Below are 19,824 nucleotides of genomic sequence, written 5' to 3'. Positions count from 1 at the left end.
TGGACCAAAGGTACTTTTCCACATACACGCGCTTTTTATGAAGCCAACCTGCGTGTATACGCGACTTGGTCTTAACAAACCTGCGTGTATGAACTTCCTTGGCAAGCTGTACTAGGATCTGTCTTCTGATTAAGTTGCCATCTCCTGTACCAACTTCTGAGCATCTGTACCAACCTCTGAGTGAGTTGCCATCAAGGACAACACTTGAATCATAATGCCAACAATCTCCCCCTTTGGACTTGATGGCAACCACCACACCAAGTCACTCTCCCCCTTTGACATCAAGGGCAAAGGGTGGACCAAGATATTCTCTTCTTTGGTATACCCTCTCCTGTCCATACTGCTGTCCATACTCCCCCTGAGTACATGCTGAAATCTCCAAATGTGCTCCCCCTTTGTGTATGCCAAAGTGTACCAATCTATCCATCCTGCTCTTACTGAATTGTGCTGTTCATGCTCCCCTTGACTGTAGGCAAGATCTGCAAAAGATGTTCTTCAAGAAGAACAAAGACTTATACATCATAGAAGACCTTCCTATCACCAAAAGACTCAACATACATTCATCACCCAACCTAGTGGGGATATACCAATATTGACTCATCCACCTAACCATGTGAAGATACATGATAATACATGAACATTTCATCATTCATCCCAGGCATAGTGGGGAAACCAACATAGGCCGTTACATGACCTTGACATCATAAAAGAGATACATGACATAGTGATGAAATATCTAGACCAAGACTTATGAAAGCCACCAACAGCATCATGATCTGTACCATAAGCATCAGCCTGCAATACCATTCCTAAACAGTAAGATGTATCATTTAGCTTCATAGACTTTATCAACACCTTCTAACCATAATGCCAACAATGCATTATTTGAAGAATATTCTCCCCCTGTGTGTAAGCCAACCATGTCTGAACCATTTCCTGAGTCTGTTCTGCTCCCCCTGAGCCTGAGCCAACCATGACTGAACCTGGGTCTGTTCTGCTGCCCTTTCTCCATATACGCGACTTTGCAGCCTGTAACTCGCGTATATACGCGACTTGTCTTCATTATATAAGCGTATGCAGGATGGAATACTGAATTTCACTTTCAGATTCCCCTGTGTCTGTTATGTCAGCTGACTGAGTTATCCCACACCTTTCTGTCTCTGTCTTCTTCAATTTCTGCAACTGTGATGATGTATGGTCCTTTTGTCTTGAATTTTGAAATCTGCTCCTGCATTCCCTTGCTTTATGCCCATAGTTGTTGCATGTATAGCACCTTATATTTTTCATGTTCCTTCTATCACAATCAATTGCTTTGTGTCCATATGCATTGCAGGCAAAGCAATACCCTCTGAAGTACCTGGGATGCGATGATCTTTCTTGAACCATTCTACTTCTGCATCTGGCTGCAACATGTCCAAGATTATGACATACATAACATTCAACATTATTCAGCGGAGGAAATAATCGTCTATCACGTCCATAGTTAGGAGTAAAGGATCTTCCTTGAGGAATTTCTTTCCTTGGTTGTTCCTTGAGCATTTCAGATTTCTCATTAGAGTTTCTTGTCTCACCTTGTGAACTAGATTCACCTTCAACATATTCATGAAAACCAAGACCAGTCTTGATAGCAGGAGATCTTTGACTATTAAGAATATCATCCAAGACTTTAGAACTATCTTGAAATCGTAAAAGCTTATCCTTTTCTTCTAGTTTACCTTTCAAGATATTTACCTCAACTTGATGTTGTTCTTCCTTTTTCAGATACTTCTTCCTTAGGTCTTCTTCAACTTTTCTCCCTTCTTCCACTTGTCGCTTTAGTTTGATTACTTCATGTTCTTGATCTTCAAGATCTTCTTTTAGAGAGAGGATCTTTGATTCAAGTCTCTGAATAGTTGTGCTCTGATCTTTTGCTATATCCTGCAATTTCTCCCTTACCCTGGTTTCTGTCTCCAATAGTTCTTTTAGTTTGGCAACTTCTTCAGTTTCTGCATTCGTCTCTTCATGTGCCATGAGACTTTTAATATCCTCGCTATTATTGGATGAAGCATTCTTCTTCTTATGTGCCATGAGACTTCTAATATCCTCACTATCATTTAATGAACTTTTAATATGGGTATAATAGCTTCTACCATCTTCTTCATATATCTTTTCTTTGTTATGAGGACATCTAGCAGCATAGTGGCCAACTCTACCACATAGAAAACATTTGAAAGGTAGCTTATCTTTGAACCGTCCAGATCCCCGTTCAAGATTCTTGACAAAATTTACCTCATCTTCTTCCTCTGACACTTCGAATGCTGCCTCTGGTGGTACCTCTTGTCGCATTTCAAAAGCAGTTAAGATCCCGTGAAGCTGTGACATGGTAATTTTCCGCACATTCTCCTTTTCTTCTATGGCAGATACTTTAGAATCAAATTTAGTAGACAGAGATCTCAAAACCTTTTGAACTAAGACAACTTCCTCAAATTCTTCACCCAGATCCCTCATACAATTCACAATCTCATCCATACGCAGGAAATAATTAGCTACGCTTTCATTACTTCGCATCTTAAGAGTTTCATATCGGATTCTGAGAGTTTGAAGCTTTGCTATTTTTACCTGATCATCTCCTTCGTAGCTTGTAACGATTTTGTCCCATATTTCCTTAGCTGATTTGAGATGCATGATCTTCATAAATTCTGATTGAGTCAAAGTACTCAATAGGACAGTAACTACTTTGGCATTGAGCTCATATTGCTTTTTCTCTGCTGGATCTGTAGGAGTTGCTGATGGGAATTTGTATCCTCCTTCTACGATTCCCCAAACTTCTGCTCCAAGCGACTGTAGATATGCAGTGGTTCTTATCTTCCAGTGAGTAAAATTGTTCCCGTCAAAGACTGGTGGCCTGATGTGTGCCTCTCTTTCTGGATTAGCCATTTGATGGATCTTTTCCTTCAAGCGATCAAGCTTTCTTTGAAGGACCTGCTCTGATACCAATTGTTGGAAATAATACTGAGAGGGGGGGGTGAATCAGTATTATCAGATCAGATAAAACTTTTCAATTTCATACTCAGAAACATATACGCGACTTCAGTTAAGTGAACCCGCGTGTACACGCGACTGTGTCTAAAGAAACTAGCGTATATGCAGAGATCTTATGATTCAGTTAATCTTATCTTCAGTAAATGCATCAGGATATTATTAAGCATATTAACAGTAAACAGATGCAGTATAACAGAATAGATCATCACACAAAAGCCACACACATGAACACCATGATATAAGGTGGAAACCCAATGTGGGTGAAAACCACCTGCTGCAATTTGTCTCTTTCTTCTTTAATGAGAAACTTCTTTTACAATGTACTGGTGCAGTCCTTTACCAGCACGCAGGCTACAACCTGCAGAGGGCTACAACCCTCTCTCGTTTTCCAACTACTTTTGGAAGGGAGCTACAACCCCCTCAGCTCTTGTACTAGCTGATCCATTTACTAGTACGTAGGTGCTGACCCTACAACCTTCAGGGACCACGTTTCATCAATTTTCAGACTGGATCCAAGAGTACAAAGCAAACATTACCGCAATACAATTATCAACTTATACTTGCATCATAATTCATTAAACAACCCAATACCGAATCACTGAAACCCTGTCATCAAGAACACAGAACCCAAACCAGAATCTAGAACTCTGCAACAACCACCAGAATCAGCAGCAACCTGAAATATTAACACTTATCATGCATACGCTACTTCACTGTACCAAAACCGCGTGTATACGCGCTTTCTCCAAAGGCAACCCGCGTGCAGATCTAGAAATGATTACTTCTGCCTTTGCTGTCAGATCCGATCCTTGCCAAGCGTCCCGAACAGATAACCAGCAATACCAGATCTTCTCACTGCGTCAAACACCCACACTCCATACTCCTTTGCCTAGTGATCTTCTCCTTATATAGCCTTAGGCCTTGTTCAATACCAAGAGCCAAAACCATAGAAACACAATACCATCAACCTCGAAACTAGGGATCAACACGTCCGTCGAAACATAATGGTCCGAAACCATAGGCACAACTTCCAAGGACTAACCGCCATGGACCAAAGGTACTTTTCCACATACACGCGCTTTTTATGAAGCCAACCTGCGTGTATACGCGACTTGGTCTTAACAAACCTGCGTGTATGAACTTCCTTGGCAAGCTGTACTAGGATCTGTCTTCTGATTAAGTTGCCATCTCCTGTACCAACTTCTGAGCATCTGTACCAACCTCTGAGTGAGTTGCCATCAAGGACAACACTTGAATCATAATGCCAACATCCAGTGGTTCCACAAACTCATCTGAAAGGTGCTGTTGCAAAGATGTTGATGGCCTGCTCTGACTGTATAATTTGTTCCTGTTGAGTCCCAACGAAAACCGTCCATTTCACCTTCCTTGATGGGAGCCTTACTGTGGAGGAGCGTCTTCAGGTAGCTGAGACTAGGATCTAAAGCATTGGGGATTTCAGGAAAGGACCAGCCAGTCCAGACATGTGAATGAGGATCCCATCTAGAAATTTGAGCCAGATGATGGATACCTCTATTGTTGAAAAATTTGATGACGGGAATGGCCTCTTTGTGCATAATCAAGGGTTGTTGTCCCAGGATTTTGTCAGTTCCAAAATTAATGCTGGTTCCCCCCCTTGGAACTTTCGAAATATTTTGAATCATAAGAGGAAGGGCCTTCTTGCATAATCTCCAGATTTTAGTGGAGTCTCTGTTGGGGATATTGGAGTCAAGGAGTTGCTGCCTGGGGAAGTTTAGGTATTTGACCTCCAACACCTTTTTCCACCACGATGAAGGTCCTGTTATTAATCTCCATACAATTTTCGCACCAAAGGCCAGATTTAAGAACTTTGGTGATCTAATACCAAGACCTCCTCTATCTTGGGTTTGAATAACATGCTTCCAGCTGACTAAATTAAACTTGTTTTTATCAGTCTTCCCCCCTTGCCAAAGGAAATGGCGAAGTGCAACTTCCAATTTATGATGAAAAATAGCTGGAGCTTGATATAGAGAAAAGCGATAGAGGGGAAGGGAAGTGATACCTGATTTGAGGAGAATGAGCTTGCCTGCTGGATTGAGCCACATTGTTCCCCATTGCTGCACTTTCCTCTTTACCTTGTCAATGATTCCATTCCAAGTTTCGGCCTTCAAAGGCCCCAAGCTCACTGGCATGCCCAGATAGGAAAAGTGGGTCCATTCCAGATTGCAGGTGACACCAAATATGCTTGCAATACTGTGGATAACCTGATTTATAGTGTTCCATCCGTAAATACAACTTCTGAGTTGATTGACCAGGCCTCCGGAGTACTCCATAAATTGATCAAGAAGTTTCTTGAATCGCCTTGCTATTGTGGTGGAGGCTCCCCCAATTAATAAGGTATCATCAACAAACTGTGAGTGGTTAATGTTTTTTGCTCCATTCCCAAATTTGATACCGGTTATAAGGCCCACTCTCCGATTGTGGTCCAAAGCTTGACTGAAGGATTTTGCCATAAGGATGAAGAGGTAGGGAGAGAGGGGACAACCCTGTTTGAGCCCCCGGGAGGATTGGAATGCTTCACTTGGCCTACCGTTGATCAGGGGAGAGATCCAGGGCCCAGAGATGCAAGCTACAATAATATTAATGAAGGGGGTCTCGAAGCCCATCTTTTTTAGGACAACAATAAGGAAAGAGTGCCTTACTCTATCGAAGGCGTTCGCCAGATCGAGCTTTAGGACAAATCCTTTCTCTTTCCTGGATAAACTCGAGTGGATGGCTTCTTGAACAAGAAGGATGGAGTCAGTGATATGTCTGTTGGGTAGGAAACCTCCTTGATTTTCAGATATCAAGGAGGGAAGAAGGGGTTTGAGTCTGGTAGCTAAGATTTTGGATAGAATTTTGTAGGAAGAATTGCAGAGGGAAATGGGTCGGAGTCTGGAAAAGGAGGAGGGCCGATTTTCCTTGGGTATGAGGGCAAGAAAGGTGGAATTGGTGTATCCTCCTAATTTCCATTTTCTTTGCACCCAACGAATCATCTTTGTCAGGTCCTTTTTTATCAGAATCTAGAACTCCCTGAAGAAGCAGATGGGGAATCCGTCAGGCCCTAGCGCTTTATCAGGGTGCAGACTCCAGAATGCTCTCTTAATTTCTCTTTCTTCAATTTCTTTGCTAAGGTTGTCATTCATCTCCTTAGTGACTCCTTTGGGCAGATGCTGGAGCAAGTCGGAATAGTCTTCTGCCCCTTTACTTTCAGTTAGAAGGTCCCTGTAGTGCTTAGAGGCAGCTTTCTTTATGGTTTCCTGAGTGCTGTGCCGATTTCCTTCGCTGTCCATAATTGTACTTACATTGTTCCTGAGCTTTCGAACAGTAGCTTGTTTGTGGAAATAGGCTGTATTTTTATCTCCCCCCTGAAGCCATAGTTGTCTAGATTTTAGGCGCCATTTGATTTCTTCCTCCCTATTAATATGACTCAGATGTGCATATAAGACACTTTCTTGCTCTTTATTTTGCTGCGATAATCCATGTTCTTCAATCCTTAACTGGACATCTTCTAGATCACTTTTGACTTTATTTTTAATCTCCTCTGGCTCCTGATAGCTATCCTTGGCCCAATCTTTTAATACCTGCTTGGTTCTTTTTAATTTGGTTTCCCAAATAAAAGTTGGTGAACCTTCTACATGCTGGTTCCAGGTCTTCTGGACAATTTCCCTCGCTGCAGGAATCCGATTCCAGAGAGGGCTATTTTTAAAAGGGATGGGGCCAAGAGGGCAGTGGGTTTCCAAAGTCAGAGTGATGGGGTAGTGATTAGAGGCAGAAGTATTGAGGATTTTAGCATATCCTACAGAGAAGGAGGAGAGGAACGAGATATTGACTAGAAATCTATCTAGTCTTTCCATTATGTTGTCGATGCCAATGCTACGATTGCTCTAGGTATATTTGCGATTTTTGGGTATAACATCAACTAATTCGTGCTCCTGGATTATGGTCTTCAGACGGCCTCTGAAGGGATCTGGAGCGAAGGTTCCTCCCCTTTTTTCATTGGCATGAAGAATCAGGTTGAAGTCATCTGCAACTATAATATTAGTATTTCGTTCCCCATCAATGCTTGCCTTCAAATCATCCCAGCAGATTTCTTTTTCTCTGTAATGGTTGGGAACATAAATATTATATATGGTTACTGTTTGATTGCCTGTTCTGCTGTCAAGAGTGGTTCTGATCCAGTTCTGATGGGGATTTGTTGAAATGCATACCCATTTACTGTTGTCCCAAATGGTGACAATTCCTCTGGAGGCTCCTCTAGATTCGTTGATGCTTCCTAAGTACTGTCTCTGCTGGTCTATAATTTTTCTCATTTCTTGCTGATCTTGTTTTGTCTCCTGTATCAGCATGATTTCTGGCTTTTCGTTGTGAATTAAATCTCTGAGGGCAGCTATTTTAGAGGGGTGCCCTAAACCCCTGTTGTTCCAAGAAAGGATTTTCATCATGATGCATTGGGCATGCGGAGAGGTGCTCGCCTCTCATGATCTTTGCCGCTTGTCTCTTTTTCTTGGTGCCCAAGGATGAAGGATTCTATTGGGGTTTGCGTGCCCATGGCTATGTCCTTTTGGGCATTCTCATCCCTCTGTTGCTTGGCTGATTTTCTGCCTGGTCCCTGTTTTTTCTATGTATCACTGGATGCTCCATGTTCTTTGGAGGAACTTCTGGTAATCCTTGATGAAAGGGGCTCAAGGGGGGGCTGAGAAGAGATGGTTTGGGGTAGATGGGAGTCTGGGGGCTCAGAGGGGGGATTTTCAGGGGCAAATTCTAGGATTAGGAAGGGGTTGGAGGAGGTAGGGAGGGGCGGTACAGGGGGGAGGGGGTCAGATGGGGTGGGAGAGGAGGGGGAAGGTCGCAGATTAGGGGGTCCAGGGTTTTCAGAATCCAAGGAGGGCTTGGGAGGGGGAGCTGGTTTCTTCTTTTTGACTGTTTCCCAATGACCATCTTGCTCATCATTCTCTGCATTAACAATTTTTGTGCATCTATTAGCAAAGTGCCCGTATTCGTGACATACCTTGCATTTAAATGGTATCTGCTCATAGTCCAGTTGCTGGATATGGCTCCAGTCGTCCACTTTCAGCTTTATCGCTTCAGGTAGTCCTCTACCTAGATCCACTTCGACACAGATCCTTGCGCAGGCTTGCATGTTGTCCTTGGGTTCGCTACGGTCAATGTATTTGCCAACAACATTCCCTATGGCCCGAACCGACTCATCACCCCAGCAGTGGAGAGGGAGGTGAGGGAGACGGACCCAGACTGGTACGACACTAGGGATATCCAGTTCCGGATCGAAATCTGGGGTCCATTTATTGAGATAGAGACCCCTGGAGTCCATGAAGTACGGCCCGTTCCTGAAGATCAGATCCTTGTCCTCTTTGGATTCGAAGTGAAAAGTGAAATACCCTTTTCCGCAAAACCTAATGGATATTTTCCCTTGGATCTTGTCTGACCAGTTTCGTTCGACCCATCTTTGAATTGTTCTTGGCGATGGCCAAAGGCCTGTAAATTGCCCTATTAGCCATTTCTCAGCAAGGGATAGCGCTGCCATGCGAGGAATAGTTGGGGGCAGCTGAACTTCCTGAGGAACATCGAGCTTCTTGACAAATTTCGAGATTGTAGGTCTGGGGCGTTGAGGGGGAAGAGATTTCACCAGATATGAGAAGGCTTTTTGAGGATCAGGGTCCTCCTGAGGCGAATCCGGGGGGGGCCAAGGCCCAGGCCGTTGCATTGCTGGTTGGGCTCAATCTCTAGGCGCGATCAGGCAGGGCGCGCACAGCAGCAGTTCGAGGAGTAATGTTTTAAAAATTATATTGACTGTAGGAGAAAGTTAATAAATTTTAGATCTAGGTGATTAATGAAAATCATTTTAAATCTGGAATCTCTTGCATGATAAAGTTTTGGGCGTTTGCATTTAATTGTTGATGATCTTCGCTTTGCCACATTATAATTTGCTTTGGATGACTTGTCATTTATTTAGTCTTTTGGTTAATTCAAATTAAAGGCACTGGTGTGTAGTCATTTTATCTTGTGATTGTGTCTATCTATCTCAATTGATCGAGACTTGTTCTAAATTCATCAAGTTTTTCATCCTTAAAATCCCGTAGAGCCCATGTTCCACAGGCTACCCTCATCCATTCACCTTAGGGACTACCCCCCTTGACTTATCTAGGAGGGGGTCTAAACGGACTGAGTAAGGATTAGAGTGACAACCCTTACTCTGAGCGTTGTCATGGTGCCTAAACACTTTGTGCGACAACAAGGCCCATTGCTAACCTTAGTTTATCTCAAGGCGCAACTGGGTTCTCAATTCGGCAGTATGTACCTATGTTCACTTCTATCCCTTTTACTCCATGTTAACGAAGTGATTAAGTGAATTTGGACATCTTTTTGATTGAGTTTAATTCGGTCCTTTCATCCTTATCTTGAATTTATAATCATTTATGACCTTTTCAACCGTTCTCCATGCACTTTAGCAACCTTGGCCACTTCAATGCTTTGTGCTAAAGGCATTAGGGCATTCAACTCTCCTTGCTAGGTCATCTGGGGCATTGGAACTCTTTTTGACAAGGTTTAAGGGCCAAAATTGGATTTTTTAGGGTTTCCATGAAGCTTTTGCTGCATCTAAACCTTCCCCGTATGTTGCTTCTGTTGTAAACTCAGGAGAGTGTCATTTTGAGCTATAACACTAGGAGAAAATGATAACCACCACGGTGAAATGAGGAAACGAGTATACATGCCAAGCATCATGGTGATCCATACTAGAATGCCAAAAAAATTAAATGAAAGCAATTGCAAGCAAGAATGGTCAAAATACCTCACAATAGGTGGCCCCACCTTCATTGGATGCATAGGCTAGACAAATGAATATACTAGCCAAAGAATGGGTGACAAGCATCTGAGACTGGCTATCTGTGGATCATGTGGGGGTTGCTAGCTAACAAGTTGCGTTATAGGAGAATTTTTCTCCTAGGGTTACCCATGCATGTAGATGGGTAGTAGGAACTAAGCAACCTTTTGCAATGAATTTGTTCGTTGTTTACTTGACATCTTTGATGTTTTTGGATATTGAAGGATTTTGTTTGAACTTTCGAACCTATTCATTGTTGTCTACATTTGTATGCCAAGAGAGTGATCTTTAAGATTCATTGGATGTGCTAAAGAACCCCAATGAAGAATACTTGACTCCATAGCCCCAACAATCATGGTACCAATGCATTATAGCTTGATTTGTCCAAGGGTTTTACCTTTGGTGTTCATATTTTCATTTCCACTATAGAAACCTTTGTGATTAATTGCAAATTGAGAGTAAGAGAGTATTCTTTGGAAGATCAAATGAATTTTAGGGTTACCATTCTTGGCTTGGAAATGTACTATTCCTAAAACGAGAGTAGCCAATGTTGAGGTCAGAGTGGGTATTGCTCCCACCTTTGCATTTTGGGCTATCTGTTCAAGTCCAACTTTTCCAAGGCTGGTGAGACACGAGGGAAACAATGGGGAGACAATAGGAGGATTCTAAGAATTTAGATCCTCTGAGACAACAATGTTCTTAGTAAATTTTCTTTTTCTTATAACTCTATGTTATTTGTATGCTCTGAGGTTGCTTAAGTGAATGAGACTATGTGCTGTTTGAACACTTTTGGCACAACCTTTGGTGTTGTTTTCAATGGACACAATTATGAGTTTTGGCGAATTCGAATTGATGTGTCCCTTCCATTAATTTCCGAAAACTGGAAGAGGAGAAAGCCTAGGGAAATGATGAGATATTTAGGTGTCCCTTTTGGTGACAACCTTTCTCCTCCGACAGTGTGGAACTAGTGCTTGCATAGATTGCAATCCAACTGTTGAAATCTGATTTTGTGGCACTTTTGCACCATGGTAAAGTAGGATAGTGGCCTTGGGGCTTATTGATATTTTCACTCAGAAAAATATTGATAGTTTAATGTGTGGTTAGGTGTTTCAAAGGTAATGCTCTATGGAGGACCCTTGTTGCTCATAGGATTCTTCAATGCAACCACGGTGGGATTTCAGTGCAATTTTCCTTGTGTGACATTATTGGACGTTACCATTGCTTAAAGATAAGGCTTTATTGTGCTTGAGTGCATTTGGGAAGGCTAGAAGCAAGTGGCGAGTTAAATTTCTTAAGGATTTTACTATTTAGAGAGTAGGAGGGGATGGGATCTCCCTTTCATCCTCGTTTGGTCTCTTGAAATTGCAGGGATAATGCATTTTTGATTCCCACACTTTAGGCTCAAAGACTATGTAAGAAGGGTTTTTTTAAATCTAGGTGACAGAGGGAGAGATTTTGTTGGTTCTAGAAGTCGATTACTTGAGATAGAGATTCATCATTAAGGAATTGTAAACACCTGTTGTAGGGGTGAATTTGAACAAGATGAATGGAGCCTTTCATTGCCCTATTTGGAATGGTTAGGTAGGGCAATATGTAAAGTCGCCATTGAATATAAAGAACAAAAAAACCATGCTTGTGCACATGAGGACACCCTCGTTTTGAATAAGACGTGGGGCTGTTCAGATAACGAATTTTACTAGGTTACGAAAATGGGTGGTCTTTGGTCATATAGAATATCCTGCAAACTGGGGTGTTCATTTGACTGGTTTGAACACTTCGGGACAATGGCAGAAATTTCACATGCATAGTTGTGGAATCTATTATTGGCTAACTTGTCATGGCTGGTGGGATTCTATTCATCAAAGTCACCTAGGGGTTATACCTGGTTGGCCATCGTTAACCCAATTGTAGATTCGGGTTATCAGAGGGACTAGCTGCAAATTCAAACATTGACTTGGTGGCTGAGCTCTCCAGTGACATGAATCTACAATTGTGTTACAGTCAGGCTACCTGGCCCCATGCACATGAAACAACACCTCATGGTGGCAAATTGGCCCATGAGGGGCAAGCATGTCACAAGCAAGAATCAATCACAATTCGGGTTATCAGAGGGACTAGCTGCGAAGTCAAACATTGACTTTGTGGCTGAGCTCTCCAGTGACGTGAATCTACAATTGTGTTACAGTCAGGCTACCTGGCCCCATGCACATGAAACAACAAGAATCAATCGTGTGTGTGGAGGATAATAATCCCTCACTTTGACCACGCAAGCCAGATCCTATTGATATGTGACTGCCACTGGTTATTTACCAGAGATTGCCCTTGTAGTCTAGAATCTAGATTGGCTGAGACTGGTTCAAGATGAGAAATGTCTCAACCGTGGTACAGTAGAGGCAGCACATCATTTGGGAGTTTCTGATGTTAGATAGTGTTGGAAAGTAGCACATATCAATATTTTGTCAATATTACAAGGAGCCATTCATTGTTACCCATCACTGCTGTTGGATTATTGTTGCTTGCCCTTGGTCATTATTGTGGCGTTTGGTACTATATCCTCTCTTTGGTATTATAAAAATATCAATATACTAATTTTTAAGGTCACAGCTCGAGCCAGACACCAAATTGGTGTATGAGACCCCTCTGCACAATAATTTGACACTGAAAGTTTACGGAGGTGTACATACTCTATTACCCTGTGGAATTGAACATATGGCTTCCTAGTAGGAAACCCATCTTCTTAACCATAAATCCCACTCAAGTTGTAGTATTCCATTTGGAAGATCCAATGTAACTATGTTTTTGATGGGCTTATAGTTTCTATTCAGTATTTTCTACAGTTGGCATTTGATAAGGTATATGCCCAAAGTAGATCAAAGGGGCTTTTGTTTATTAAAGATGAAAAAAATATTCTGACCTTATTGCAGTATATTACCACAATAAGCCTATAAGGTAGTTGTACTCACTCGTGCATAAGTGCCTTGAAGGCTTCCGGTATAACATACTGCCGTGCACATAGACATAATTCTTGTATATCGATGTTCTATATAAAACGTTGTTAATGTATCAGCCAATACACATAGCAACCTGAAACAAATTCCTGATTGGTGTTGATTTGTTTGACAGGCCTTTCCGATTCTAAGCAACCATCATTTAGGAAATCAATTAGCTTAGTATTTTTTCCCTCCGGTTTCCAGCTAGGCTGAACCTAGGCTGGGGCCAGCCCCAGAAAGAACCAGTTGCCCACCTGTGGGATGATGTCACCAGAATTGTGCAAGGCTCGGTTGAGCATGGACGAAGTGGTTCCCCCCACAATGATATTTGAACCCAACACAAACTGATTGGTCTACTCCTAGTGGCTGAAATCAATTAGCTTAGTTGTATGCATGTTGGTTCACTGGATATAATTTGATAATAATTCAGCCATGTGAAGTTGGTTCTCATGATAGGCTAAATTTAAACATTGAGCACTTGCTGTCACTTGATTTGGTGAACCGTGGACAGAAATTTTCAGTCATGTCTTTGCTGATACCATATTGCTCTTCCCATCTAATTCCTAGAATTGCATTTCATTTCTTCCTATTGGTAGATTGGAAATTTTTTGTCTGCTATCCATTGTGAAGTTGGATAAATTGCAACGTCCATATCCTCCCGGAATATGTTTACTGAATTAACGAGTTTTTATTAGGCAAAGCAAAATTGACTCAACCACTTCTCCCCTTCTTTGATATGGTGCCATGTAAAGTCCCCACGCCATCAACACAATTTGTTCTATTGAAATTTAATCGTCTATTTCAAAAGTAAAGAGTGTCAAGATCGAAGTATGCCTCAATCAAGAATGATGCAATTTCAACGCATGGGAGGGAGTTATAAGAGGTGATTGGTTTTTCCCTGTTATCTTGTATAGTGTATTTCAGTAGGAAAAGAAATTAGAATGTTGAACTTGAAGCTCGTTATTATGAATATCATGACAGTCAGACATAAAGATGCAATTGCTTATATTATACTTCTGAACAACTATTCAAATGTTGAAGTTGAAATTCGTTATTATGAGTATCACGACAGTCAGACATAAAGATGCAATTCCTTATAAGTCTGATGTAGAACTAGTCATTAAATACCGGACATATAGGGGTCAGCTGTATCAGATTGCAGTATGCACAGATGGTATTAGCAGTCAGGACCATGCACATATTTTGTTTTCTTGAAGTTTGGAATTCTTGTTTTGGCAGGCATGCGTGAAGAGAGTAGAATCTGATGAGACTGGGCACAAGCATTGTACAGGGCAATACTTTGACTACTGGGCATGTGTCGATAACTGTGTAAGTTTTCTTCTTTGTAATGATATCTAAAAGTTCATACTAGCGTTTAATTGTTTGATTATTTGCATTCTAGCATTATCTGTGATATTCATTTCAATAACAAGGTATATTGTAAACTGTAGGCTGCACCCAAAGTATTTTCCAGTTTGAAATGACATGGATGTCAAGGAGAAGAGGATGTAACCGGGTTGATGAAATTTATGTCTTCACAACAATCATGTTTATTTAGTTCAGGAATCTTCTGATTAAAGATTTTGTCATACTTTCACCAGTAAATTAGTTTGACACAAATTTCTATGAATCTTGTCAATAATGCTTCAATTTATTTTCTAAATTGTGTACTATATGGACTCAAAACAAATGAATCTTGAAGCTTCGTAAACCCCTTGATAAGCTCTCGAAGCTTTGAGGCCCATAGGTTTTATGGGCATCTGGCTTTACTTCACTTTGTTACCAACTTAACTGCACTTAGGCGGTTAAATAAACTTATTTAACTATTGTTGGATACCTGATTTCTTTTCTCCTTATTAATGCTCATATGTGCAATTCATGGAGTGGCCATCAATAATAATATTGGCATAGCTCTATTTTTCTCTTTATTCTCTTTATTTTTATGATTTGGAAATGGGAAAATATTTTTAATAACCTTATTCTCCAATGTTGCATCAAGTTTTAGGGATGGGTTGACAGGTTTTGAGGATGGCTAGAAGGTACGTCAAATATCCACCGGACGATTGGAGGGAGATAGATTAATTTTTTTTTTATTATTATAAAAAATCCATAAATAGAGATTTAAAAATATAAAATTACGATACAACTCAGCAACAATATATAGTCTTATGTATGGGACTAAGGCTATATCCTACTAGAAAGGACATGACCCCCCTAGAGGTAGCCTCAATGATGGCCACAATGGATAGTAATTTTCTTGCACTTTCTATGTCAGTTGAAAATGTCCTTTAGTTCTAGATTAAAACCTAAAGCTGCGTTTAATTGGTTAAGATCTCATCTTTTATGGATGTAAGAAAGTAGATTAACAACTCATTATCCAAAGGCATGTGGGAGGAGCAAAAATTTGCTCTCTTATGGACCACTAGCGAAGTCATTTCAGGTGGTTGTGTTTTTTCTTGAATAATGATGATGATTCAGTCTGCATTTGTAGATGGTAGCCAATGATGGCAACTTTTGCCACCTTCGAAAAAAATAGCGGAAGTAGTGATTCTCAAATAATAGGTTAGAAAGACCTTGTTTCCCTAGATATGAAGAACACTAAAAGAAATAGTATATGTAGGGCACAAGAACATACCAAATGTCGAAGTTAAGAATTGTTGTGATTCCCTTTATTACTAAAACAAGCTACATAGTGTTTCAAGAAACTTTGCATAGATAATATTTGTCACGTTTTGAATCTCAAACTAGAGAGAATATTTTTCAAACTTTGCATAGATAATATTTGTCAAAAATTGCATACATAATATTTGTCATGTTTTGAATCTCAAACTAGAGAGAATATTTTTCTTAGAGACCCACTGGTGCCATGTGAGGCTTAGTATGGATAGGGGACATCTAGATGTCCCCTAAACAATAAAATAAAATATCTCGTATGTCTCTACTTTTGGTGGGAAATATCCAAGGAATGTAGGGAAGTCTCCCATGTCTACTCAGACACCCTCCTATGAATGAGGACTTCCCCGTGCAGTCCCCAATACCACGGGGATAGGGACATTTACACAACACTGATATTCTCAACTGAGACTAGTAAATTATACACGATCAAGCAAGAGATTGAGTAATATATTTAAGGAAATGGTGTAAACAATCATGATTATAGCAGGAGACACCCTCCTATGAATGAGGACTTCCCCGTGCAGTCCCCAATACCACGGAGATAGGGACATATACACAACACTGCTGTTCTCAACTAAGACTAGTAAATTAGACACGATCAAGCAAGAGACTGAGTAGTATATTTAAGGAAATGGTGTAAACAATCATGATTATAGCAATCCTTTTCATGTTGTGTGTTTTAGACAAAATGATGGTGTTGGTTCTTGCAAGCTCTTCGATGTTCCACATTGAAGAAGCATACTAATGACTCTAATTATAAATATTTGAAATTTTAAACCTTAGATGTATGATTCATTATTATTTCTTGGTACTAGTTGTAAGTATTCTTAAATGAAGTTGAAAAGATAGCTTCTTCTATCTGGAAAATTTTCTTTAAGCTTAGAATGTTGAGTACCTTCTTGAATATGGAAAGGTGGGGTTGATTCAAATTGATCATGGCCTCTTCCTTCACAAAATGTGCTCTATCATCACCCATAATGATCAGATTTGTTTGGATTGTCACCTATTATGATGCATCAAAACCAGAGAATTGAGCATAAGACTTGCCTTACCAAATGCACAATCTAAATGTGAGAGAGCACACAAATGAATTGCATTACTTATTTTGAAAATATATTATGAGTTCAATTCCAAATTGATTTTTCATATTCGTTAGATTTGTTTGGATTGTCACCTATTATGATGCATCAAAACCAGATAATTGAGCGTAAGACTTGCCTTACCAAATGCACAATATAAACGTGAGAGAGCACACAAATGAATTGCATTACTTATTTGGAAAATATATTATGAGTTACTTATTTGGAAAATATATTATGAGTTCAATTCCAAATTGATTTGTCATATTCATTTTACTTAACTAAAGCCTAATTAAATGGAGACTTATGTTAATGAATTCATGGCATATTAACTTTATACTATGTACTTTATTTTGGCAACTGAAATACATTCTAGTGGTGGTCATGATTACTGTTGCAAATATCAACATAAAAAAAAATTGGTTGAGGACCTTAATGTTGAGATATTAGAAATATTAGAAACAAAAATTGGTTGAGGGCCTTAACCTTGAGATATTAGAAATATTAGAAACAGCACGAAAAATTGATTAAAAAACAAAGAATTTTGATGGGCATTAAATAACTAAAATAAGTTTTTGTTTTGTTTTGTTTTTTGTTTTTTTAACGTCTTTAAAAAAATATAAACTATTACTACTATTAAGTAATCACATTACCACATACATATTAAAAAAGGACTAATACATAATATGCATAAGATGCCAAGTGATATATCGATAATTAATTGTCAATATTGATCACTGTTTGGTACAAACTTAACTTCCGATACACAATTAAAATGATATCAAATATATAAAAAATACATTTCATTATCATGAGTAAACTATAACGAGTTTGATATAGATTCTCTCTACCCTTTTTATAGGAAAAGGTAATGTTTCATCATCTAGAAGGTGGTCCCATGGTTGGATGTCCACTAGTGGGTGTCTTCTTATGTGTAGAAGGTGGTGTTCAAGATGGCACATCAACATCTTCACTCTTAGTCTCTTGCCCCCACCCTAGATGCTTATGGGTAATCCTCCCTTGTGCCATGCTCTTTCTCATCCTTTAACGATTTTGGTGACTCCATAATAGCCCTCTCAATCTCCACCCTCTACACATTCATGGTGTCAGTGTGATCCAAGAAAAAAAAGCCAACATTAAGGGATCTTTCATACTGCTTTTCCCACTATACGAGAGATTGTGTCCAATGTAGACCATATCATTAAGACATTGATATCATAACTTGTGAGAAGGTGATAAGACACAGGGTTGTGTGAACTTTGAAGAGAATGATAAGCATATTATAGACTCATAATTTATTAAAAAATTGATTGTTGCCCTATTGCACTTCTCTACATGTGTTTTTGCAAATACACTTCAATTGTGCTTGCACATTAAACTACTATAGAATTGGCTAGGGCCTTGTAGTGAGCTAAATAATTACAAAATTTATGAGCTCTTGTATCATTTAAGTTGTATGTTAACTTTTAAGGAGTTGTGCACTATTTATGCAACCTGTAAGGTTTCAAATGCTATTGAATTAATTTATAATAACAACTCCAAATGTTGTGGAACTAAATGCAGTGGACTATTGTAGCTAATTTGCGTTATCCAAGGTTTAGACATTCAATATATTAAGTTATATAACACAAAGAGACCCTTGACTAGGGGTTAATGCTTCAAAATTACCTACACTTTAGGAATCAAAATGTGATACCCAAAGGTAAATAATCATTAAACTAAGAAATGAATTCTACATAAAATAGAACTAAATGCTATAGAAAACAAAAACCAATTCTATGGTGCACTAAGCAACAACCATTTTTCTGTCAACCAAATAATCACGGTATGTTGGTGGAAAAATTTCAATATGAAATATAATGAATAGATAGCCATTGAAACAAAACATACACTGATCCCTGATCCACCCACATGGATGTAGGATGTTGAAAAAATGAATTATAAAACACTTTGCTAAGGAAAAGGTGCATTCACAAACCGCAAACCACAAACCGCATAGAAAAGGTGCATTCACCAATTAACCTCAACTCAAGATAACTAATAAACCCCTATAATGAAATTAAATCAATTTTGTGAAAGTGTTCTTTTTGATTGCAACTCTATAACTCTCAATTCTTACCCTAATTGAGAGGATTTTAATCAAAATTGAATTCCAAATAAGTATATAATATAGTGAGTTCATTAGAGAACATAGAAAAAATATAAAATATTAAGTTGCGCATGCCTAATCATATTGTCATGTAAATTAGGTTAATCTAAAATCATAATGCTAGCGTTCAACAATAATAACCAAAAATTTACATTGTTATGCATATTTAAGTGTCATTCAATAAATAATATAATGTTAAAATATGATAAATATATTAATAATGAATGTACTATAAATAATATATTATTAATTTAAAGGAAGTACAATATAAACTATAATAATGTTATAATATCGCAAAGAACATGTGTTTTCTCCAAAGAGGTCACATTTTCAAATCTAGATGAGGGTAGAGTATCTACACCTTTGTAGACTTTAACAATGAAATTGCTACACAAAAGTTGGTCCTTCATCCCACAAACAATGGTGTCTCATACATCAATTTGGTCGTGACCTTAAAATTAGATTATTATTATTATATTTATTATTATTGTTATTATAATATAAATTTATAGTATAATAGTGTATACTAATAGATAATGGAAGTACAAATTATTATTAATGTATAATTATAAAAGTACAATAATGGTTAATTATTGTGTATGTAATGCATTTTATTTACTATTATTTGTATAATGCATAATTACATATTACTTTGCTATTCTGCGTAAGCATTTGATTCATGTGTAAGGCATGGTTATATTTTCGTGTTAGGGCTAATTATGGGTCACTTAGGAAAAAAAATTGGAACTTGGATATTTAGAGGATGTAATGTGCTCAAATTAATGGTTGGGGGCATTACAAGCTCCTCCAAAAAGTCCTCAATGATTGGAACAAGAAACTTATCCTTGATTGTCAATTTGTTCAAAGCTTAGAAGTTGTGGCACATGTACCAAGTGTTTTGTTTCTTGAGGATTGTGATGATCGATGAAGAATAAGGGTTAGTGCTAGGGTGGACGACACTAATGACTAGCAACTTATGAACTATATTTTCTATTTCATTTATTTGGGGAAAATGGATGGTTATATCAGAGTACATTGGGTGGGAGTCTA

The 19,824-nt window shown here is 39.0% G+C and overlaps 1 protein-coding gene across 2 annotated transcripts in view; it reads left to right on the top strand.

Moving 5' to 3' along the window:
* LOC149190380 (cytochrome b-c1 complex subunit 6-1, mitochondrial-like) overlaps positions 1 to 19,824 on the top strand; it is a 242,834-nt gene that overhangs the window by 58,028 nt on the left and 164,982 nt on the right. Inside the window, exons 4-5 of one of the 2 annotated variants that reach the window (XM_089412133.1) lie at positions 14,110 to 14,199; positions 14,322 to 14,706. In XM_089412133.1, coding sequence (XP_089268259.1) covers positions 14,110 to 14,199; positions 14,322 to 14,354 — 123 coding nt within the window. In that variant the 3' untranslated portion in view covers positions 14,355 to 14,706. Of the gene's footprint in view, positions 1 to 14,109; positions 14,200 to 14,321; positions 14,707 to 19,824 lie in introns of those variants that run through there. The other variant, XM_089412132.1, reaches the window with a different exon arrangement.

This window comes from Pinus tabuliformis, chromosome 3_1 (assembly GCF_031772625.1).
Source record: "Pinus tabuliformis cultivar Carrire ecotype Pingquan chromosome 3_1, CPIR1, whole genome shotgun sequence".
In the NCBI taxonomy this organism is placed as follows: Eukaryota; Viridiplantae; Streptophyta; class Pinopsida; order Pinales; family Pinaceae; genus Pinus; species Pinus tabuliformis.
Note: the sequence above shows the minus strand (reverse complement) of the source record. Positions and strands in the feature narration are given on the sequence as shown.